Source organism: Crocodylus porosus, unplaced genomic scaffold, assembly GCF_001723895.1.
Source record: "Crocodylus porosus isolate Cpor-Errol unplaced genomic scaffold, CroPor_comp1, whole genome shotgun sequence".
NCBI lineage: Eukaryota > Metazoa > Chordata > Crocodylia > Crocodylidae > Crocodylus > Crocodylus porosus.
In genome coordinates this window covers 10304974-10330340 of record NW_017728915.1, presented here as the reverse complement: position 1 = coordinate 10330340, position 25367 = coordinate 10304974, and the positions used below count along the sequence as shown (strand labels likewise).

General features: G+C 42.5%; 1 protein-coding gene across 1 annotated transcript in view; it reads left to right on the top strand.

Annotated features, from left to right (window-relative positions):
* Positions 1-25367, top strand: part of MMP2 (matrix metallopeptidase 2) — a 57507-nt gene that overhangs the window by 10391 nt on the left and 21749 nt on the right. Inside the window, exons 3-7 of the mRNA XM_019535700.1 lie at positions 1380-1528; positions 3790-3918; positions 5738-5911; positions 14899-15072; positions 24348-24521. Of these exons, the coding sequence (XP_019391245.1) occupies positions 1380-1528; positions 3790-3918; positions 5738-5911; positions 14899-15072; positions 24348-24521 (800 nt within the window). The remainder of the gene's footprint in view (positions 1-1379; positions 1529-3789; positions 3919-5737; positions 5912-14898; positions 15073-24347; positions 24522-25367) is intronic.

The following is a 25367-nucleotide window of genomic DNA, read 5'->3' as shown; positions in this document are numbered from 1 at the left end:
GGTACCTTCCCCTCCCCTGCAGTTCTTTCCAAGCACCACACCTGGCTCTCCTGATCAGGGCACAGGGCTGGTACCTGCCCTTGACTGGGACAGTTCCCAGCACCCACTACATGATCACAGGGTGCGGGGCTGGAAAGCTTGTACCCTGCTCAGCTCTGCGATCATGGAGCTGGGTGGGAAACAGGCTGGAGAGCTTGTGCCCTGTTCAGCTTCACTATTCTTCAGCTGAGTGGGGAACAGGTTCCCCAGCCCGAGCCACCAGGAATCTCCCAGCACCAGCCTCATGACCGTGGATAAGGATAAGGATTTAGGAAGATAAGGATTTCCCAGCCCTCACTCCCAGATCGTGATCTCAGAATGGGGGGCTTGGAGGTCCCTGCTGCTGGGGCAGGGGCACATAGTTCCCATCCAGGCTCCAGTGGCAGAGCTGGCCCTGGCAGCTACCAGCTTCTGGGGATAGGGAGCATTCTTCTGCCCCCTGGTGGCTGGCTGACCAGGAGAAGATTTGCTCCCAGTCAGGCATCTACACAAGTGCTACTGCATAGTTAGTAATCAGAAGTAAATTTGCTACTTGCATTTGTATGTAGTAAATTTACTCACGATTAGTGAGGTTTACTGTGAAGTAAGTGTGTGCACATGTAGACACAGTACTTACTGCTTAGTAAACTACGCTACTTCACAGTAAAGCATTTTGTGTAGATGCACCCACAGACTCTGGCCAAATAGCAAATTGTATTACAGACTGCTATGTGCAGGGCACAACTACACAAGATATTTACTGTGCAATAGACTAATTAGCTGCACAGTAAAAGTCATGCATCTACACACGCACCCTTATTAGTCTGGAGTAAAATAACAGGATACAAGTACTATCCTGCCTGCTGGCTAGCTCTGCCCTGAAACACCCTGATGCCCCAGTCAGCCCATCCACAGCACACTGAGCCAGGGGGAGCACCCCTGAGCTGGCAGTCTGACCCCCCCAGGACCCTTGCCAGCTGGGGTTGCTCCTACCCAGCTCAATGTGTTGCAGTCCTGGGCGCATGTGAAGATGTGTTCCCAGGAGCAGTACACTCTGGAGTTTATTGCAGTGCATTAATATGCATGCGTAAATGTACCCTCAGCGTTCTAACTCTGAAAGAAGACACCCATCACTGTCTGTCAGATAATCCCATGTGGATAAGAGACTGATCCTAATCAAATCTGAATACCTCTGAATGCTTGGATAGTTCAGATCTCATCTGTGCTGTTGGCATCTCCTTTTATGGAAGGGTTAATTTCACCTTGTACCATCAGCATATTAAGCACTAAACTAAAAGGACTGATAAAGTCATGTCTTGTTTAATTTATTTGGGATTTGCTCTTTTTCTTTTATCATGAAGAATTTTGGGCTACACACCAGACTTGGACCCTGAAACGGTAGATGATGCCTTCGGACGAGCCTTTAAAGTCTGGAGTGATGTGACACCATTGAAATTTTCCCGAATTAATGATGGAGAAGCAGACATTATGATCAATTTTGGACGATGGGGTATATATTTCTGTTTTTACATATGCTCTTGGTTTTGTTCCTTTCGTTAATCCTCAGTACTAGAATGACCTCTGCGCTCCCCATGAGCTTTTCTGGCAAACCATATCCCAATTTGCACTTGGTTTATGCAGGGTATATCTGATTTCATAAAAGGTGTCTCTCCCCTTGTCCCTCTTCTCATTACATATATGAGACAGAGAGAAAAGTCTATAATATCTTTATCCTATATTTATCTTTCCAAAAGAGAACTGCTAGAGGCAACATTTTATTTTTAAATTTAACAATCAGAGACAGAGCTTGGAAATATTGGGACAGACCCTTAGCTGATGTGAATTGGCATAGCTCTAATGAAGAGAATGGAATGTTTATTTATACATTTCTGCTGGGTTTTCAAATGTTATTTGTGGAGATGCACACTAATGCACACAAGTTTTAAAGGTGAATTTGACAGATCATCCGAACTTGGTATTTGGTTTCTATTTTTCTTATGGGATCAGTTCCGACCCAAAGAACATCCCTACATATTTGAAAGTTTGAAAATCTGGATCTAAAACTGAGTTTTGGCTTATCTCCAGCCAATATATTTGACATGATTTAGCTTAAATATCACATCTTGTTCATGTTGGTTTATATTAAAAGAACGTTTTAACTAACCACCCAGAGAGAAGTATATTTTTAACTAACCAGCTAGAGAGTAGCATAGAGAAATATATTTGCATGACCAATCAAAATGTATCTTTAGTGGAAGGGGTTTTGGAATTTACATGAACAGAATAGCTGAGCACTGTTGGAGACATACATTTCAAGCTAGTGTTTTTTACTTAATTGAACGATGGGTCAACCTTGAAAGGTTCAAAGATTATGTACAGAACCCAAAATTCAGTTTTTTACCCAGTCTTACTTAGTCCACAAAAATGCCGTCTTTTAAAAGCAGAAGCGTCCATGCTGGTTTTAGTATTTCGTGATTAGTTGCCCCAGAAGTAGCAAAAAAACAGCCTCTCCCACAGTATTTTATAGCTAAGTAAACAAAACGTATGTTCTTTTCACTACAAATCACTGTTTATACACTTATGCATGATATTCAAATTAGTAAGGATTCTGAATGTTGTTGGTTAGTTCATTTCCAAGCTTTATTAAACTACACTTTACTAAGGAATAAATGTAAAGACCAGATTTTTGAGAGACAGGCTTTTACGAGTCAAACTCTCATTAACTGCCCTAAATACATTTTTTAAAAACTTGCCTTTATTGCCCTATGCACAGGCATACTGAAATGTAGACACTGCATTAACTTAAGTAGGTATAATCAAGTAAAGAGTCAGGCCTATGTACTCAGTGCTTCTGTCAAATGGCAGCTTATCAGACCAAACAGCATAGAATGATGTAACTGGAGATCCTGGCAGCTTTGATGGTCAGGTCAGTGTGGTGAGAGAGCTGTGAATAACTGGGTTATGCCCTTGCCAGACTACTTCACCCACATGAGGTATCCTTCCAAGAAAAGCCTTCAGTGCAGTAACAGGAGAACTACTGAAAATGCCATTGCCCTACAAGCAGGCTGAGACTAGGAGTGGTTGCTGTGGGGGAGGTTTGGGCTCATGTACAGACATCAGGACACTGAATAGGAACCAGCTTTCCAGGGATTCACTATGGAGAAAATCTAAGCTAATTTGCTTTCCTCCTAAGTAGCCTGGGTAACTGTTACTCTATGTAAATGAAAAGGAATACACAGGAAATTAAATTGAATATTAAAATGTGAATATTCCAAGGTGTAACTGACTAAAGCAGCCTGCACAAACAAACATGTGGCTTCACTTTTGAAGTGTTAGAGTAAGTTCAGACATTACAGTATAACTAGGGTTAGGTTGATCTAAATGCCCATCTGTGCAGATGTTCAGAGGGTCAAATTGGGGTAACTATAGTAGGCCTAATCAAAATGAGTTCACCTGAGGAGATAAATCAACACTGATTGGCCACGTACTTAGATGGAAAGGTGCCAAGTGAGACCTTCGAGTCCGTTCCAAATATCTCCAATATTTATATGCACTATACTTTCCACATAGTCTTTTATCTTGGAATGAAAATTCCTCTCTTAAACAGTGGAAATATTTACCCGTGCCAATAAACTTTCTCACTTGAGTGTTCTCATTCATGCTTTCAATGGAAATAAATCTTTCCTATCTTTTATTATGACTATAAGGGTTTTCAGAGTTGGGCCATGATAACTTGTAAGTGCTCCTCCACTGCATTCTTTTTTTTGGTAGAGCATGGTGATGGATACCCATTTGATGGCAAGGATGGTCTCTTGGCTCATGCTTTTGCACCTGGGCCAGGAATTGGAGGGGATTCCCATTTTGATGATGATGAACTGTGGACTCTGGGCGAGGGTCAAGGTACCAAAGCTTTTAATGTTTTGAAGTATTTATACTACAGCATTAAACTATTAGCTACTTTGTATTAACAGTGTCTAGAGATTGCACTTAATTCTTATATTTAAATGATTTAAGTGCAAAGGAAGTGCTAGAGGAAAAGTATGTTTATGACCTCAGAAAGTTATATTTAAGAATTAATATTAGTAATACTAATTCTAATGATTAATTACTATGAAGTTTAATCATTTAAAATTGTGTTTGTGTAGAATTTTTATTTTTGGATGTTTCATGGGTTTTCTTCTTTTTTTCCGGGCAAATAATTAATCATGTACTACTAAACAGAGGCTTGATCCTGCAAATCATTACTCATGCAAGTGCATAAGAATTGAGATTTGAAAAATTATTTCAGTGCCCAAACTGAGATGCTGGAAAGGGATTTGATTTTAATAGGATAGAGGCTCGATGCTTTCTTAAAACTGCGCCCCTTTTAAGAATCCTAAAGTAGGCATCTAAAAATTCGCAGTCTTTTTTTCTTTAATATTGTCCCATTGTCTTCAGTGGAGACATTCACAGGAAAGACAACTGGCAGAGCTCATGGAGTTTTGCTAAAGCACAAACCTTGAATTTCAACTGAAATGTATAGTAATGATGAAGGGAAAAAAAGACTTAAGGATACCCATAAGTTTGCCTTTAGGAGACTTAAGCTTCATTATGCAAACTCCAGCCCTCTGTATTTTTTGCTATGTGAATTAAAAAGGGGTGGGGGGCAGGGATCAATAAAATACTTACCTGTGTATGGTAAGGTTAAGCCATTGGTTTCACCTTTCAGAAGTGAATAATGATGAAAATGGCTGACAGACTTTTCTTTTTAGTTTAATATTTTCAAGATTATAATTCTTTGCTGCATAAATTGACAAAAACTGAAGATCAAAGTAGCAGAAGTAACAGTATACATTTTTTATTTCACGTCAAATTCAAGGTTTCTGAATTTATTTTTATTGGGAAAATAATGGAATCATTATAGCATGGTAGTTAAGCTTCATCCACTCCACAAAATAATACACTTGGGGTTGGCACCATTGGACTGAATGTCTGTTTAAGAGTAACAATGGAACAGGAAACTGTTTTTTGTATTAGTGGATTTATTCTACAAAAGACCAATTAGTTCCTACCCTTGAGCAATTGCTGAGCACAACTGGATGTACTACATATTAAAATAACTGACCATAGCAGTGTAATTTTCCTAAAGAAAGTTTTACATATGAAAGTCTCCTGAAATAAAAGAAGAGGATCAGGGTATGTGAACATTATTAACATACCACTAGCACAGCAGTAGATCAGATTTGTGTTGGACTGAAAAAACCAAACTGCTTTGAGGTATGTTAAGATCCTGTTCAGACTACTCCATGAAACCTTTAAAATGATACCAAACATTATAGAATATACTTTAAAATATACTATTAAAGAAGCTAAATTACTAAATGTATTAGCAGCAGACTCAGAAGCATGCATTGCCATAGCAGCTTCTATGTATAGCAATACATTTTTTCTGATCTGCTAATAAAGGACTTTCATTTTAACACTCATCATGAGTAATACCCTTGCAATTCTTTCAGAATTACTAGTTACCATGTTATTATTTAAGCTGTAATCATTTTGCCAATTGTGAGATGAATTACACATATTATTTCAAAGTGGCATTCAACTCAGATTTCTATTAGGAGTGCCCCTTATAACTAAATGTCATTCTAAAAAAAAACAAAAACCAAAAAAGCAAAGTGAAATCCAGGTGAAAACAATCACTGATGGGATGCACTGTTGCATTTTTTTCCTCTTACAGTTGTTAGGGTGAAATATGGAAATGCAGATGGAGAATACTGTAAATTTCCCTTCTTATTCAATGATAAGGAATATAACAGCTGTACAAATGAAGGGCGCAGTGATGGATTCCTTTGGTGTTCAACCACTTCCAACTTTGATGCTGATGCCAAATATGGATTCTGTCCTCATGAATGTAAGTAGAATACCATTTCCAAAGGCTTAATTTGTGTGGGAAGGGGGAAGGGGGAAGGGAGGAGTGATTCATGATGGATTTTAGTCAAGATGTGTCAGCTCTCATTATCCTGCCTTTTTGGTTCTCACCAACTCATAGTTATTTTTCAAGTCCTTGGTTTAGATTCTATCCTAGAACAGGCTTCTTTGTACCACTCCATAAACTAGCAAGATTTCTCTAAATAAGGGGGGGGCTGCCTTAGCTCAGAGGAGTCATCATCTGATAATGCTCCCACACTATGTCAGTCACTATGCCGTGATCAACAGGACATGTTGGGAACATATAAGGAATACCGAGGAACTCAGGTAACCATGAAACACTGTTGTGTATATTGAAATTGATTTAAGGCCAGTTTCAGGATCAAGAAACAGTATATGCATCCTTTGTCACCTCTTTATACCCAAAAGAGAAGAGGATTTAGGTTTCCACCTTCAGCTCCAAGGACCTAATCCCAGAACTGGGACCTAAGAATCTACAAGAAAAAACTAAAGAAAAAAATATGTGGAAAGCATCAACAGAAAACACTAGCTAAACGGAGCTCCTCAACATCTTCTTCGTTTTCCTGAGGAAATTCAGGCTCAGGTTAATGAATGAAGGGAATGGTCTTTCTATCTGGTGTTAAATCCTTTTAGTCATGCCACTTAGTTACTAACTGATGTGTTAGAAAGAAATTCTCTCAGCATATACAGTTCAGGAGCTTTCAACAGGCTTATCATATATACCTTGAAATAAGTAAAAATGCATAACTAGAAGTCTATTTGGTTGTAATATGCAATAATGTACAATAGCACTTACAAAAGAACGTAAGAACAGATATTATATGATTTTTCAGTTTGATCTACCAATACCAGTATTGCCAGTCCAGAGCCAGACTGAACCTGGTCCCCTCTTAACAAGGGAGATATCAAGAAGATTGTTGGTTTCTCAACACCCATCAGCCTTATACTGTTGTAGTCCCTATGCAGTTCATACAGGAATTAGACTTCTTCTAACAAGTGAGACTCTTATGTATGAAATTCTTGGCATAAAGACAAATTAATAGGAACACAATCAGATTTCTCCAGCTGAGAACCTGATCTATTATCCTCTGTTAGAATCCACAGAGCCCTTTTCTGCAGTATGACATACTCTGGTATTCTATCACACTGAAATACCCTAGTGCTTCTATACAAAATTAAAGTGACAAGATTTCAAGCACAAATAAAGGAAATAAATGTTGGTGTGAAGTTATTTATATATTGGTATGGTGCACATTGTTAGGAGAGTGTTCACATTTTTAGAGCTAGGTTTTTATTTTTAACACATGCCTTAGGACTGTTTTATATATGTGGCAGTTTCAGTTGCCCAGTTTGCACACAGGAATGACACAGTATTTTAGAGACCGTATTTTAGAATCAATATTGTTGGGAAAAATGTTAGTGGGGTTTGATATTTAATTTTTAGCTTTGCAAATTGTAAAATGAATTCTAGGTTTCACAGGCAATTTGTCTTACATTTGGAGTGATTTTTTTAGGAGAAGGGCATTTACTAAAAAGACTGTGTGATAATTTCATGTGTCAGCATTTTTTGTAAATATTTATGCAATATGATTTTATTTATAGCAAAAATGATATGGTAAACATTTTTATCTTTTTTAATATTCATAACATGTATTTGTATTCTTTAAAATCTCTATGCTGAGTTTGTAAAGTATTAGATTGCAGATAGTTAATGTGTATGACTTGCTGAACATTAAACAGCAAGAAATATTTTAGCAAGGTAATAGACTACAGTTGAAAGACACAGGCCTGTAACTGAAGATAAGCAGGTTCTTTTTCCAAACCTACAACTGATATATTTTATGATCTAAATAAAATCTTTTCACCTCTCTTTGCCTCTGCTTCTGCCACTCCTCTTTTTCTCTCTTGTCTGTTTAGATCAGCAATTCACAATCAGGGTGCCATGAGATTCATTCAAGGGTGCCATGGAATGCAAGAAAATGTTAGTGGTGCTAGGTGTGAAAACATGACTTACAAGATAATTACAGAGATTCATATAGAAATGTATAGTGTTAAAACATTCTGATCTGTTGTGATCTTTCTGAGTTTTTTGCCACAGAAGAATTGTTCTATTATTTTTCTGTAGTGTAAAAAAAAAAGAAGTAAAAACTAAGAGCTAGCATTTTCTGAGGGGTGTCTTGAGTCTAACAATTTTGAGAACCAGATTTAGATTTTAAAGCCTTGGAAGCAGGGATTGTTACACTGTGTGTTTTGTAGCACACTCAGCCCAACAATCTTAAAAGCCACATTGAAACCAGAAAACGATACTCCAATATAATAACTGATAATTATCGTCACAAATGAAATAATCAAATAAACTAAAAAAAAGATGTTGGAAATAACTTTCTTCCTACTTAGAACAGCTGCAGTCCACCTATTTGCAAGATTATTCCTAGAATATCTCCAATCTCTATGTTGTCCTGGGAAAGGAAATACAAGTTAATTAATGTCATAAGCAATCCTTGAAAAAAAGCCAATAATCTATTCAGTGTGTTGCAGGACCCACCCCAGATAGGGAATGTAAACAGTCTCTTCAGATGTCAAGGGGAGTTATGACTCCTTAGGTCCCCATTTCTGGCACTGTTGAAGTAAAGGTTCTGAAATTGAATCAATGGATTTTCAGCCTTTTGTTTGTAACGAATTGTTTTGCAAGATCTGTGAACAGCTGCATGCAGATGTTTCTTGTTAACTGCATTGTGGCATTGTTCATTTATTATTCCAAGACACCATTTTCCTAGTAGACACTCAGGGCAGGACAAGGGAGTTACATCATAGAGTTTATTGTGTGGGTAAGAGTATTAATTGTCAGCAGGATCTTTTTTATTCTTTGGGAAATTCTTTACTTTTCTGATAAAATGATATAACCATGGCCAAATAACCACAGCCACATGAAATACCTGAAAGAACTTTAAGACACTTCAGGCCTTAAACCTTCTTTTTTTTAAGGAAGTAAAGAAAATTTAAATTTGATACTCAAAGGAGTTTTTTTTTAACAAATGGCTCTTATAGAAATATGACCTTGTCCTTATCTACATCAAAATCATTTTAAACCATTCCAGCAGTGTAATAGGTCAGAGGGCATAACAGTAATAATCAACCCCTTAAACTACCCTTTATATTCCCAAGGGCCTTATGCTCAGATCCACAAAGGTGATTAGGCACCTAACAGTCATGGAAGCTAGGTATTTAAGCAACTTTGTGGATTAACAAACAAGAATAAGGCCCAATGGTTTATATTGTGCAGTGATGATATAAAGAACATTCACTCCACCCCACGTGGCCAATGTGAAGACCAGGCTAGATTGCAGATCTACTCTGGGAAAGTGAGACTGCTGTCAACCATTATACCAGGGTATACATAGCTATCTATGCTCAGTCCTATACGTAACAGCCAGCTGAGTGATGTTCATGGCTGAATGACTCTAGTGAAAGGGCACACCTTACATATTAGACATTTGATTGAAGACTGGATATATTAGATTCAATTCTGCTTTCCCATCATTGTAAGTTCACTGGCTTTAATGGTATTATTCCTGATTTGTTGGACTGTGTCATTACATCAGAATGTGATTCTTTTTGCCTTGATGATCAATAATTTAGCCCTTAGTTCAGCCTTCTGATTTAGAATCTCTTTCTTTTATAGTAAAAAAAAAAGATTAAAATTAAGATTAAAAAACCCCTAAAATCTTTATAAAACGTTGGTGAATGAAAGGATTTTTACCACTATATGTCATTACCCCTGGGCAAAACAAAGAACCTTATTTCAACTGCGACTCAAAAATTATTCCCTGTAAAGTGGTATTGTATGGACTTTCCATATGATTTTGCAATTTAACCCATGTTTAAACCAATAAAAACTACTATTTAAATATAGAGGTTGCCAGATCTGCAGTTGGAAGCAGTTTATGTGGCAAGTGAGTCATCTAAACAATTCCATTTCAGTTTCTTTTCCAGTTGTATCATTCCTTTAAAAGCTTTCCCCCACCAATCAGTACAATCGCTGCCCTATTTAATAGCCATTTCCTAACAAGAAATCTGGAGACAAATACTGAGTCAGACATGGACATTTATGTCAGCATTAGAACAGTGCTCAGTCTGACTACAGGTCTGATCTGGCTGGTAGGCACAATCTGGCACGCAGCCCAGCCCTAATTGGGCCTGACAAGGGAAGGGGGTATGCCCTGGCCCCTGTCTAGCTACCCAGAAGGGGAAGGGGACATGGCCCAGCCCTGGTCCAGTCCTGTAGATCTTGGGAATTTGATAGTAGGGAGTGGTGTCAGTCTTACTTGCTACTGCTTCCCCTCTGCCAAATTTCCCAACCCATGGAGAACCCCACAGGCCAGATACGAAGGCTCCACAGGCTTCGTTTGGCCTGCAGGCTGGAGGTTGAACAACCTTGTGCTAGATCTTTGCCATTGCCAAGCTCCAGTGATTTCTACTGAGTTCATTTGTGCCTCGGGAGTAGGTCTCTGACATGGGTGCTTCTAGGATAAGGAAAGCATAAAAGTGTTCTTAGTGAAGCCAGTTTGGCTATACAGAGAACAGTTTGGTCAGACTCTTTAATCAATAACAACATGTCAATTTTCACTGATTTATGTCCAGCAAGATACAGAGCACCCTCCCTGCAATTGGACAAAAACTTTCTGTGTAACTTGCAAGGACAAGTCCGTAATGCAATAATCAAACAGTGACTTACCTAGGAAAGAAGTGTTTCCTGCAGTGATTCCACTCTACTCAGCCTATTGACAGCAGAGCCAGAATTTTGTCTGGTTTTCATTCTGATAGCAAAACAAACAAATAAGCATCTTTCTTCCAAAACATACCATACTAAGCGAAAGGAAAAACTCATCCCCCAAAATCCAAAGTTTCTCTGGTAACGTTTCAAAAATCAAAAGTAACAGAAAAATCAACAATCAGAAGTAACTAAAAATGCAGTGTTCTGCAGTCATAAGCTCTTTCTTATTCCCCTCCCAAAAGCTTATGTCTCTTAATAAAAGGACAAGGGGAAGCCAATGAATTATGAGCTAGCTTGTTTAAAATAAATGACAGAATCATAGAAAATTAGGGTTGTAACTAGATGTAGGAGGTCATCTAGTCCAACACCATGATCAAAGCAGGACCATGCCCAACTATATCATCCCAGCCAAGGCTCTGTCTAGCTGGGTCTTAAAAACCTGCAAGGATGGAGATTCCATAACCTCTCTGGGTAACCTGTTCCAGTGTTTTATTACTCTCCTAGTGAGAAAGATTTTCCTAATATGTAAACTAAACTTCCCTTGCTGCAACTTCAGACCATTTCTCCTTGTTCTGTCATCTGCCACCACAAAAAACAGCTTAGCTCCATCTTCTTTGGAACCCCGCCTTCAGGTACTTGAAGCTTTACTTAAATCTCTCACTCTTGTCTTCTCTAAATTAAGTAAGTCCAGTTCCCTCAGCCTCTCCTCATAAGTCATGTGTCCTAGCCCCCTAACACAATACTCTTTCTAATTTGTCTACATACTTTCTGTAGTGAGGGGCCCAAAACAGAACACAGTACTCCAGATGTGGTGCTGAATAGAGGTGAAGAATCACTTCCCTTGATCTGCTAGTGACACTCTGACTAATGCAGCCAAGTATCCTATTAGCTTTCTTTGTAACAAGGACACACTGGTGGCTCATATTCAGCCTGTTGTCCACTGTAACCAACAGGTCTTTTTCTGCAGAGCTTCTGCTTAGCCAGTTGGCCACCAGCCTGTACCGGTACATGGTATTTTTCCATCCTAAGTGCAGGACTGTGCATTTGTCCTTTCTGAACCTCATGAGATTTCTTTTGGTCCAATCTTCCAATTTCTTTAGGTCTCTCTTTCTTTAGACCCATCCTCCAATGTACCTGCTACTCCCCCTAGCTTGGTGTCATCTGGAAACTTGCTGCTCCATCCAATCTTCCAGGTTGTTGATGAAGATACTGAACAGAAACAGTCCCAGGACCAACCCCTGGGGCACTCCACTTCATAGATTTCATAGACATTAGGGCTGGAAGGGACCTTGAAGATCATCAAGTCCAGCCCTGTCCGAGGGGCAGGAAGTCAGCTAGGGTCAAAGGCTCCCAGCAAGATAAGCATCCAAACATATCTTGAATGAGTCCAGAGTAGGTGCCTGCACCACTTCTGGAGGGAGTCTATTCCAGGCCTTGAGGGCTCAGACAGTAAAATAGTTTTTCCTTATGTACAGCCTAAAACCGTCATGGAGGAGTTAATGACAGTTGTTTCTTGTTCTCCCTTGGGGCACTCTGGTGAACAGACATTCCCCCAGACCCTGATGCACTCCTATTATGTACTTATAGGCAGCCACCATGTCAACTCTGGGCCTGTGCTTTTCTAGGCTGAAGAGTCCCATGGCTCTCAGCCTCTCTTTATAAGACTTATTCTCTTGCCCTCTAATCATGCACGTGGCTCTTCTCTGGACTCTCTCAAGCTTCTTGACACCCTTCTTGAATTGTGGAGTCCAGAATTGGATGCAGTACTCCAGCTGCAGCCTCACCAAGGGCGAGTACAGCAGGAAGATGATATCCTGAGATTTACTTGAGAAGCATCTATGGATGCAAGCCAGAGTTTTGTTTGCTTTACCAGCTGTGACATCGCATTGATGGCTTATGTTTATCTTGTGGTCAATCATGACCCCCAAGTCTCTTTCAGCCATGGTGCTAGCAAGCATAGCACTGCCAAGCCTATAAGTGTGCTATGGGTTTTCCTTCCCTTTGGTGGAGTACCTTGCATTTTTTGGTATTGAACATCACCAGGTTTATCTCCACCCACTTACTAAGCTTATCCAAGTCAGTCTGAATCACTAGCCTATTCTGTTGTGGACGCTATGCCCCAAAGTTTAGTGTCATCGGCAAACTTGGTCAGTGCGCTTCTGACACCAATGTCTACATCATTGATAAAGATGTTAAAGATAGTGATATCAGCTGCCAACTAGACATTGAGCTATTGATTACTACCCTCGGAGCCAGTTTTATATCCAGTCCATTCGTGCAACCTGTTATTCCTTAGCTTGCCTGTGAGAACGTTGTGGGGACCTGTATCAAAAACCTTGCTAAAGTCAAGACAAAGTTAGTTGGACAAATCCAATATCTTTTTATTAGACAAACTAAAATAGTTGAAAAAAATCTTCTTTTCCAGTTTTCGGGTACAAGCACACTTTGTCAGGCTGAGGAAATATCTGCAGTTTTTCTGTGCTCTTCCTGGATGGAATATAAAAGAAGTCAGAGGCCACTATGCATGTGAGAAAACCAGTCAGTGAAAATGCAAATTGAGATACCCAATGTGTGAGAGACAGGTTGGGGACTGGGGCGGGGCAGCGGGGAGCAGAAGGTGAATGTAGATTGGTAAAGTCAAGGTATATCATGTCTGCTGCTCTCCTGCATCCAAAGAGCCATGCGTTTTCAGAGAGTGCATAATCAATTTATGGAACCCCTTGGCAAAGGACATTGTGGAGGCCAATATCGTAGCTGGGTTCAGTAGACAAATTTATGTGGGATTGATCTAGCAGAGGCTATTAAACACAACAGTTATAGATATAACCTCAGGCTTAGGGAATCCCTAAAACTATGACTAATGGCCTGGCAAGGAGTATCTCATTTTACACAAGCTCTGTCTTATCCCATTAAGTCTCTGCTCTTTCCCAATTGGAAACAGGATATGGGACTAGACGGAGCTTTGGTCTTATATGTTCTTATATTCTACCATTTGTTATGTTTCTATATTCTGCCATACAGCTTCAGTGTGGAAAACATACAGGATTCATCAGGAGTTAATGTTGCAGTGCTGACTTTATATTGTTATCAAGTCACTTGAACACACCCTTTTTTATATATTTTTGAAAACTAGTTGCAGGGAGTCTAGTTGTGTTACCTTAAAACCCTCAGGAAGCCTGTGGCAGACCTAAAGGCAGAACCCACATCTGACTTAGAACTTGTTCTGAGCCTAATTACAAAGCCCTCCTGCCTTCCTTAGGTGATAGAGGAAGTTCTGATTCTGACTTAGTGTAGACATTCTATAAGTGGTTTACTAGTGATCATGGGGTTTATTAGGTAGCACATGTGTCGAAGGATAGGACAGGAACCTGAATTTCTGGAATGCATATTCCATATGCATGCCATATCCAAAAAATGTTAATTATGTGCAAAGCAAGAAACACTTTCATCTATCCCTCTGCCAGAGGAGTGATATTCCTTTTGTCATGTCTTAGTTATTATAGAGCATCAATCATTGCACTGTCTAAATTCTCAGAAACGAAGCAGAGCTACTGAGAAAAGCAGGATAGGAAAATCTAGGGTATTATCTTTTTTCCTTTTGGTCTGCAAACTCAATGAATAGAGGAAGTTTTCATAAGAAAGCGTCATCATCTAAAACAATAAGTGCAGACTCTGAACCTGTAAAAATGTTTAGGATCCGATTTTAGTAACATCTTCAGGACTGTGCAAGTTAATTAGCAAAACACTGAGGGAAGTAGATGATTTGGAATATTTTTAGAGCATTGTGTGAAGAAATATGGGCTTCAGTAGTCAATAATATATCATGGGACAGAGTATAAAAGGATATAATTTCATAATCTCAAATAACTGAGTGGACTTTTCTTCAGTCAAACCACATTAATTACCTTGAACAAGTTCCTTCTTCTGTACATGAGTTCCCCATCTGTAATGAGGATGTTACTTCTTTTCTCTAACCCAATCAATCTTGTCTGGTTAGATGATGAACTCTTTGGTGTAGGTTTGTTTCTTGCTAAATGTATATACAATCTCTAGTACACAGCCTAAAATCAATTCTGCTATGGGAAAAATAATCCAATTTCTAAAATAATTTATATAACAACTTATTGACATTAATATTCACTCATTCTAAAATGTCTGCTTTATTTTTACTGTAGCACTTTTCACAATGGGTGGAAATGGAGAAGGGCAGCCATGTAAGTTCCCCTTCAAATTTCAAGGCGTTTCCTATGACCAATGTACAACAGAAGGAAGGACAGATGGATATCGGTGGTGTGGAACTACTGAAGATTATGATAGAGATAAGAAATATGGATTCTGCCCAGAAACTGGTAAACAGAATTTGGTTTTGATATTGCAATCCACTTTGTCACTATTCCATACACAACACGTGTAATCTTCCAATTGAGCAGTTAAAAGTAGTTATGTGGTTCTGTTTGAATTTCTATTTCCAAGTGATCAAAAATGTTCCTATTGTGGCACCTAGGCATACATACAAAATCACTTATAGAATTACATATAAACATGTTAATATCTTAGTATTAAACTTTAGCACAAGCAGTTAAGAACTGCTGCATTGCATTCCCTCCAGGAAATACAAAAATATAACGTCCTTTTTTGATATCAGGAAAAAAAACCTGGAGAAACAGAATGCCATGCCTGCAAGGTTAAGTTTTATGCACATGTTGATGAACAAATCCAAAACCTTTCAGCCCAGGTCCAGAAGAGATGTAGACTATAAAATACAGATCAGAACTCACCCAGTAAATTATACCCCAAAATGAATCAAGGCCAAGTCATGTCTTTGCACCTTCACCACACAGTTCACCTGACTGAATCTGAATATGCTTGTTCAGACAGTCAGAACCACACACAGAGCATTGGACAAAACCTCAACGCTGAACCTTCCCTGAGTTTTGAAGTGGACAGTAATTTCCAGAGAGCATAGAGGTAACCATAGCAACAGTGAAATGGCTGAGGTACATGATGTATCCCAACCAAAGTGTAATCCACGTTTAACTGGGAATGAGCACAGGCACATGTATATCTAAGCACATGTGTCTTTAATTTATAGGTCTTAGTGTCTACCACTATATGGTATTTTATATAGTAAATTATGACTTTTTAATGTCTCTGAAACATGAGCGCCAAATGAGGTACAAAACCATGAAGGGAATTTAAGACTTAAGCAGTCAATGAGTAATGCTTAACATTTCATTTTTTCTTGATCCTCCTGTTTAGTACAGTCAAAAATAATTTAATAAATATACCCTTGTGGAGTTGCAAGATAATAGTGAGTAAAGTGAAAATGATATCTCCAGGAAAATTATCTTTTTGCTCTCTTTACAATTTTTAATTCTTGTTAACTTATTTCTTTACTATACAATATGTCACAGGAACAAAATGCATTTAGACAATTGTATAATTTGGAAAGAGTAAGATGTAGACTAGAGGCAAAGGTATTCATTAAGACCTCATAAATTGGCTACAGTGGTTCAACAGTCTTGGCACTTAACGCAGCCAAGGTAAAGCTACCAAACATAATAAAATAAACTGTAGACCATAAAATTAAACCTAATTCTGGAACAACGGCTGGCTGAGGAACAAACCAATTGAATATATTTTTTAAGCTTTTTAAAAATGTTGTAGCCACAGGTACCAAGAGTATTTTTGCTTGGTTGCCTGTTATTTTTGGCCTTCTAGTGTATCACTACATTTTACCCTTAAAAGCAAAACAAAAAATATGAAAGTATCAAATTTAACGTATGGTGATGTACACAGCAAAAACTAAGTGATTGTTAAATGAGTAGGAAAACACTCAAACTTTTAAACAAAATGTTATCTATAACTGGAGCCAGTTAACACACATTCCTTATTGCCTGTATTTCAAAGTAGTTTCTCCTCTTCTAACGAAGTTCACTAGGCCAATCTGGTCAGAGGTGAAATGGAGCCCCTATCCACATTGTACAGTGGGAAAATAACCACGTAGACTGGCCATGGTACAGAAGGAAAGATTTTTTTTTAACTTCATGAAAAGAAAAGTTTTACAAGACAAGGTTTTCCTTGAAGTTTTGTTAGTTCCATGTAGAAAAGACCAAATACCAGTCAAAAGTCCAAATCATGAAACTAACAGAAAGCAAAAGCCCAAGAAGAAGAATAGAAGCCCAAGAAGACAATAAAAGAGGGATCGAAAGAAGAAACTTTCCCCACCATACAACCACATACTTAGGTTGACACCCACTATTACTTCAACCCATGGGCCATAATAGCAGAAACAGCCCGTTGACATTCAGCTGAGAATTTTTACAGTCCAGTGGATCAGTATTAGTTTGGGGTCTACCACCTAGTTCTCTGGCCTTTTCCCATCAGAGTGCATTGTAGAAGTCATCTTCACAAAAGAACATAGAGAGTCTCTTTGTATGAAATCTGTTTGTCTGCAGTCTAAGCATGGGTGACGGGTGCCTCCTGAGACTAGGGGAGCAGTTTGTGGGTGGCAGTGCGTGGTGGGGTGGTGATTGGTGACAGCCCGCAGAAGCTGGAGGCAGTGGCATGGTGAGCAGTGAGCACCCACAGAAGCCGGTGGTGGCAGCATGGTGAGTGGGAACCACCCGCAGAACCTAGCGGCAGCTGTGGCGGTAGAGATGGGGGGAGGTGGCAAGCAGTGACCGCCTGCAGAAGTTGGTGGTGGCAGTGGCAGTGGCAGTGGCACTGGTAGTAGCATGGCGAGCAGCAATTGCCTGCAGAAGCTGCCAGCTGTGACAGCCAATTTCAGGGAGGGTATGTGCCACCCCTACCAGTCACCTATGGGTCTAAGTACCTCTGTCACCCACTTAAATTATGGTCTCGTGTTAGTCACCTAATACAATAGGTGACTTTAGGACCTTAGGGTTGCATCCAGATGTACAGGCATGTGTAGTCTGTGATACTGCAAACCTCCTTGTAGTGCAACATACCACATGATACATCACCTGGACAAAGGAGAAGAGGTTAATATCATATATTTGGACTTTAAAAAAGCTTTTGACCTAGTGTCCCATGACATCCTCATGGCAAAATTGGGGAACTGCAGCCTCAACAGCCCTACAGTCTGATGGCTGGGGAACTGGCTCTGAGGTCGAACCCAGAGAGTGGCAGTTGACAGAACTGAATCAACATGGCATATAGTGACCACTGATGTCCCCTGAGGCTCCGTTCTTGGACCTGTACTCTTTAATGTATTTATAAATGATCTGGACTCTGGTGTCAGAAGTAGACTTGCTAAGTTGGCTGATGACACCAAACTATGGGGAAGAGTGGCCACACCTGAGGATAGGCTGGTGATCCAAGCTGACCTTGACAGGTTCCAACGGTGGGCAGATGAAAACCTGATAGAGAGAAAAAACCCTCATCAAACTTAGAGGCTCAGCAGTGCTACACTCGCTAGTACCACAGCTGAAAGAGACTTGGGGTCATGACTGAACACAAGATGAATGTGAGCCACCAATGCAATACTACAACCAGCAAAGCAAACAAAAGTATGGCTTGCATCTACTGATGCATCTCAAGCAAGACCCAGGAAGTCACTGTCCCACTGTACTCAGCCTTGGTGAGGCCACAGCTGGAGTACTGTGTCCAATTCTGGGCTCCTCAATTCATAAAGGATGTAGAGAAGCTTGAAAGAGTCCAGAGGAGAGCCACCCACATGATCAGAGGGCAAGAGGGCATGCCTTATGAAGAGAGGCTGAGAGCCATCATGAAGCATAGGCTCAGAGGTGACTTGGTAGCAGCCTATAAGTACGTAAGTGGTGTGCATCAGGAACTGGAAGAGCATCTGCTCACCAGGGCAGCAGGGACTGTTGGAAGACAAGGTCCAACAGTCACAAACTCCTGGAAAACCTTTTTAGGCTGGACATAAGGAAAAAATTCTTTATGACCTGAGTCCCCAAGACATGGAATAGCCTCCCCAAGAGCTAGTGCAAGCACCTACTCTAGACACCTTCAAGAAACATTTGGATACCTATCTTGCTTGGTGCCAGGGGCTGCCCCAGGGGCTGACTTCCTGCCCCTGGGGCAGGGGGCCGGACCTGAAGATCTTTTGAGGTCCCTTGCAGTCCTAATGCCTATGAAATCTATGCCTGGAATGTTAAAACATGCCCTGCACTTCAAATTTGCAGCACGGGGGTAAATTTTGGAACCAGGAAATCCTGATAGCAAAAATAAATGGTGTGAAAAAAATGCATGGCACATACAAGAGGAATGTGTACTGGCAGACACAGAGGCTTGGTCCTCTTGGGAGATGTTCTGGCTGCTGGCCAGAGCTCTCCACTCCTTTAGTTGTCCCCCAGCTCTTCCAGCATGCCAAGAGCCACAAGCAAGAAAAGGGCAGTTTCCCTGAAGTAGGGCAATTTGCCCCACACCAAAGTGCATGTTCAGAGGCATGCACTGCACCAAAAAGTACTGGCACAAATTTGTGCCACTACTGTTTTGGTGCTGCAAGTTCACACCCCTGCATGTGGGGCTGTGCCCTAGGACTTTATTTCATTTGCCAAGATGTCTCATATTGCATTAGACTCTACTCAGGACCCATTATTGCTTCAGCAAATAACATAAAACACTGCTGGTATAGGTTTCAATTAGCATTAGGGCTACATTTTGAAGTACCCTTGAGGTGTGTCTACATAAGACATGTTAAATGCCTTAGCCCAAATTACTGCAGAGTAAGGGCACGTGTCTACATGTGCATGCCCTTCCTGCTCAGTAAAAAATGGCTAATCATGACTAAATTTGATACCTGCAAATGCAGGTATCAAATTTAGGCACTATTAGTTAAAGCACAATAATGCACATGTAGACATGTACCGGCACTAACTTTAGTGCCAGGTCTGCCTAGCCACTAGGGGACCACCCTGAACCCAACCTCAGGGCTTCTGGCTGACTGCTTCTCCTTCCCCAGGGCTGGGATGCTCTGTGGCAGTGCCTAGCTGCAGGCTATAAAAGCCTGTGCCCATTTTGTGCCCTGGGGCACACACACCAGGACCTCAGAGCACTTCAGGCCCTGTGTGCCCCCCTGGACAGGATCCAGGCTGCCTCTGCTAGTCCTGTCCCCTAGCCAGAGATGCTTGTTGGCCACAGGTGAGTGTTGTAAAAGACTGAAGCCTGGTGCACCCCCTGCCTAGACCTGACAACAGGGCCAGCACCTGCTCCCTATTGCTGCTCACCCCCCAGTAGTGTCTCCTTTCCTTGCAGGTGCTGTGTCCCATTTGCCTCTGCCATGTGGCTCCTGGTCACTGGCCATGCCCCTCTGCTGAGCTCTCCTGTGCACTGTCCAGGGACAGCCACCATGGATAGCCACACAGGGACACAGAGAGCTGGTGTGGGATGCACCACCATGTCTTCCCCATCTTCCCTGTTGAGGATCAGCCTCACCCGGGGCCCCGAGTGGAACCAGGAGGATATTGGCAACCTTGTAGCCCTCTAAGTTAAGAGGTTAAGAGGCAGTTTACACAGGACAGGCACTCAAACACCCATATTTATGAGGCCCTGTCAGGTGGCCTGCAAAAGTGAGGGTACTCCCGGACTGTGTGGTAGTGCCAAATAAAGATCAAGAACTTGTGGGCACAGTGGGTGTCCATGACTGACAACAATTGTTAGTCCTGTCATGCCCACAAGACCATGCCCTTTATGCAGCAGCTAGCTAGCATTTTGGCATCCCAGGGCCTAGGCCACAACCCTGAAGTTTTCACCAGCAGGGAGGCCTGCCTAAGCCCCCACCCCATCCTGACCCCTCCGGTGGTGACACCTCCCCAGAGAAGGGGCCCTTGAGTGTTCAGTGCCTTGTCCCACCCACCTCCCCATCTGCTGCACCCACCAGCAGCTCAGAGAGCCCTGGACAGTGGCTGCCTTGCCAGCTCCACACCCCCAGACCCCATCATGAGAAGCAGCTAGCGATGACACCGCTAGCTGCCAGAAGTGCCAGCTCCTCCCTGGCGGGGTGGGAAGTCCTGCCTGGACACCAGCCTGCTACACACCACAGGCTGAGGACACTGGGTGCAGCTGGATGCCATCACTGACAGGGAGGCTCACACCAGGCCAGCAACCTCACCTGCCCTGGACACATGGTAAGTCTTGCACTGGGGGGAGGGCCCTCCCAGTTCCCACCCCTGCCCCTGCTCCTGGCCCTGGCCTTTGCCTCCCCACCCAGACTGTCTACACTCCCCTGGCCATGGGTTCCCTCCCACCAGCACACAGAGAGGTGGGACAAAGTTCAAAACTTCATTCAGCAATCCATCTCCCCAGAGCTGGGTATGCACTGGCCTCTCTCACCCTGAAGAATGTGTTGATGCTGGCAGCTATATCCTCCTTAGCAGTTGGGGGCACGGACATGTAGTGGTGCCCAAATAGCCCTTCTGGCAGTGGCAGATGTTATGGGGCAGTCTGGGCCTGCCCCCATGCCATCATAGCACAGATTTGCCTGGCGCATCAGAAGGATCATCAGCAACAGGGCATAGTACCTCAGGTACCCCTCAGCCTTCACAGACAATTCATTGTGCACTGCCCAAGACATACACAGCAGGGGCACACTGGGTGCACAGCAGTAGCATGGAGGGGGTCCAGCCCCAGGCTGCCTCTCTAGAGAGGCCTCCAGTAGGGAGGGTGGTGGTGCACCCCAGTTGTCCAGGAGTCCTATACACCCTGAACCCAGGTGCCATAGGCTGGACAGGGCAGAGGAAAGAGGGAGAGTGAGGTCTGGAGCCACAGCAGGAGGTGCTGCCAGCAGCCTGGCCTATCCTACCCTAGGAAGGGGGCATGGGATACAGGCTGCCTGCAGCAAGTACCCAGTGGGCCACCAGCCCCAGGGGAGTAAGTGTGGATGGGGAAGCTTGACCAGTAGCTATCTGGGCCCAGGCCTGCCCAGTTGAATTACCATGGTCCCTGGGCACCTGTGCACAGCCAACCCCATGTTTGAGGCTGGGCAGCGCACAGCCTCCATTGCAGAGCATCTTATCTCTGAAATGTTGCAAACTTTCAAAAAAGGCTTCTATCTCTTGCCTCTGCAGGGCCAACTTCTGGATGCAGAGGGCAGCTTACCAGCCCCAGCGGGGATGGAGGCTCCAAGTCGCTGGCATCCAGCACTGGAGCCACCTGGATCTGCCAGTGGCACACCATGAACCAGACCTTCCTACTCTAGCAGCTGGTGGTGGTGGCAGAGGAGTGGGAGGGGTGGGAGTGGGAAGTGCAGGAGCAGGCTGGCAGGTGGAGGATGTCAGCCAGGAAGAGGTGCATTGTCAGGTGCAGTGGGAGCACTGGGCATGGATGGAGGCCTTGGAGCAGGAGTGCATTAAGCCACTCTGGCAGCAGGTGGGCCACTAGGCCCAGGCAGTGAGGGCTGCAGATACTGACCACTGGACCCTGGACACCCTTCTGGGCTTAGAGGTCATGTCCCCCACTGCCCAGTCCCCATCCATGGCCCTGCCGGACCCCTGGGTCCCACCCACTGTCCCACATCAGGCCCCTGACTGGCCCTGGGAGGAAGTCCTCCGGCGCCTCCTGCCCATTGGGAAGGGGGCTTTATGTGTTCAGGTGGGAGGGATGAGAATGAGGGTTTTGAAGGTAATAAAGCTTTTAAGTTTCAACCATGTTCGTGTTCTGAGAATGGTGCTGGGCAGGGGGGTAGAAGGTGTGTGAGCAGTGGGGTAGGTGGGTTGGAGGGTGAGTGCAGGTAGACACCTGTCAAGAATTGCTTACTGTGCATTAGATTAATGCACAATAAATTTAGTCATGCTCAAATATACATGTAGATATGTCCTTACTGTACTACATTATTAACTGCATTATTAAAAACCATTTGCTGGAGTTCCCCAATTTCTACAACTAAATATTCTCTAGAAATAAATAATTATATATTTAAAAGTGAAATGGCAAACTCTCGTTTGAAATCCTATAAAGTAAATGGTTTTTCAACAGCTAGCTATTAATTTTTATGTTTTAAAATGACAAATAATTTGTGTATAGGGTTATTTTGGGTTATGTCTTTTTTATACCTATTTTAGAGAATTATTTTAAGTTCTGTTACACAGATGTTGTCTGCACTATACTTAAAATATGTTAGCATACATGTTTTAATTGATATGTGGTTAGATAGGAATATTTTATGTCTGTGTGTGAAGAGATAAGTTAATGGGAAAAGAAGAACAAAACAGTCCATGTGTTAGAGCCAAAAATTCTGTAAATCTGTGGACAGAACATTACATTTACCTCATGTCCTTTCTATTAGTTTTTTTACACACAACTCATTTTAAACCAACAAAACAACTTTCTCAACATACATGTCCTAAATTCTTACATCTATCCAGAATATTTTCTTCTCAAAACTGTATTTAATTACTGAATTATTTACCAATCAGTTGTGTTATTACAAGGTTATAATATTTGTCAACAAATCAGATTGTGACAGTTCAGGTACATACAAACATTACATTTAAATGAACCTAACCAAGTTTAGGATAATTCTAAATGCTCAAGCATGCAAGTGTTCATGGGGATTAAGTTGCCCTAAAAATGGTGCACCTGATCTAATGTTAGTTTTTATCCAGTAAGAACCAACTTTAGATCAGCATTGGTTAACCCGACCTAAAAAGCAACCTAATGAATGCTTGCATATGTGTCCAGCACAGCCCTAGAGCTGGAAAAGCCCAGCCACTCTCCACAGCCCTGGAACTGTGCTTTTTTTTTTATACCCCACCCCCTGACCAGTGAATCCCTAGACCAGGTAGCCTCACCCCAGACCCACCAGTGCCCCCACCCTCACCTTCCCAGACATATCTCCGTGACTTACTTGGCTTCAGCTACTCATGCACCTCCTTCTCACAAGCAGCATTTTTGCATGCAGAAATTCTGACTCAGGTTTAGGTAGTTTAAACTAAGTTGCCTAAACCTGAACTGGGTAACCTGAACACTTATTCACACTCTCTGGGTGCATCTACATGAGATGCTGACTGTGCAGTAGCCAAAAAATACTGTGCAGTAGCACATCACAGTACAGACAATGTCAATATGCTACTGTGCAGTAGTATTAGGCAACTGTGCAGTAGTGCCACCTAAAAGACATTTGCTGATGCTACTGCACAGTAACTCCAGTTACTGTGGATTTATTTAGTAATAGCTAGTACAAGTACTAAATAAATGCAAGGTAATGTCTGCACAGTAGCATCATGAGTAAACATGCTGTCTGGGGGCAAAATAGAAAGTATCACCTGAAAAGACTCTATCAGTATTGCCAACACACAGTTATTTGTTAAACATTCACTGCTCTGTAACAGGTACAATCATTGCTTCCTTCCAGTACTTGCAAATCCTGTTTTGGGGCCTGTTCTTGCTCTTACTGAAAATATTGACAAAAATTCATTTCAATGGGAAGGACTGGATCTTTTCCCTGCTTTTTTATTCTGTTGCAGCCAGTTTTCTCAAGCTGTTATTTTCAGGTCTCACTAATAGGATTCAATAAAGAATTTCATATTTTTTAATTATATTCAGTACTTATGTATAATTTGGGGGGAAAGGGTTGTTGGTGTTTCACCACAGAAACTAAATGACTCTGCTTATTACACTTGAATATTGTTCTCCACAGCAATGTCAACGGTTGGTGGAAATTCTGAGGGAGCCCCTTGTGTATTCCCTTTCACTTTTCTTGGAAATAAATATGAGTCCTGTACAAGTGCTGGTCGCAATGATGGGAAGATGTGGTGTGCTTCCACAAGTAACTACGATGATGACCGCAAATGGGGTTTCTGCCCTGATCAAGGTAAAAGTTTCTCAGCAGATATTTCAAACCCTTTAACAAGATGCACCACTTCTCTGTCTGTCTCCATATAAACAACTAGCCAATTGCCCATCAAGAATGATGGGGGGAAGCAGGCAGGGATGTAGCCCTGGGCCCCCTTCCATCCAGGCCCGCTGCCCCTTCCCTCCTGCTGCTCGGGATCTGGGCCCCCCTGTCTCTGCTGCAGTGATGGAGGGAAGGGAGGAATGGGCCCAGGCCCAATGTAGGGGAGGACTGGGCCCAAGGGTGGGGAGAAGCAAGGCTGCCGTGTCAGGGAAGCAGGGGGGAGCAGCAGGTCTACAATGACCTGGTGGCGGGGGGGATGGGAGCAGCAGGCTTGGGGTCAATGCAGCAGAGCAGGGGTGGGGGAGGAGTAGGCCCAGCCCCAAAGTGGAGAAGAGGCTTGCACCTCCCTTCCCCCTGCAGCTGGGCCAGGCCTGCTGACCCCTTCCCACTGCTGCAGTGGGCAAGCTTTCCCCCAGCTTAGGCTTGTTTCCCCACCCCCCGCATCAGGCCTAGGCCCACCCCTCCCTTGGCCCCACCGTCATTGGCGACACCACGGTGCACAGAGTCCTCCCCCCACTGCATTGGACCCACTTGGGGATGGGAGGAGCAGGCTCAGGGCCAAATCAGGAAAGGGGGATGGGGGAGGAGTGGGTCTAGGCCCAAGGTGGGGAGGAGGCCCACTCCTTCCCTGCCCCAGCTGCTGCTGTGGCCGCATTGGGCTGGTCCCACTTTTCTCACTTCTTCCCACCACCACCATGGCAAACTGGCTTTTGCCCCACTCAGGCCCACTCCCCTCCTCCCCCATTACCTTCAGGGAGCAGG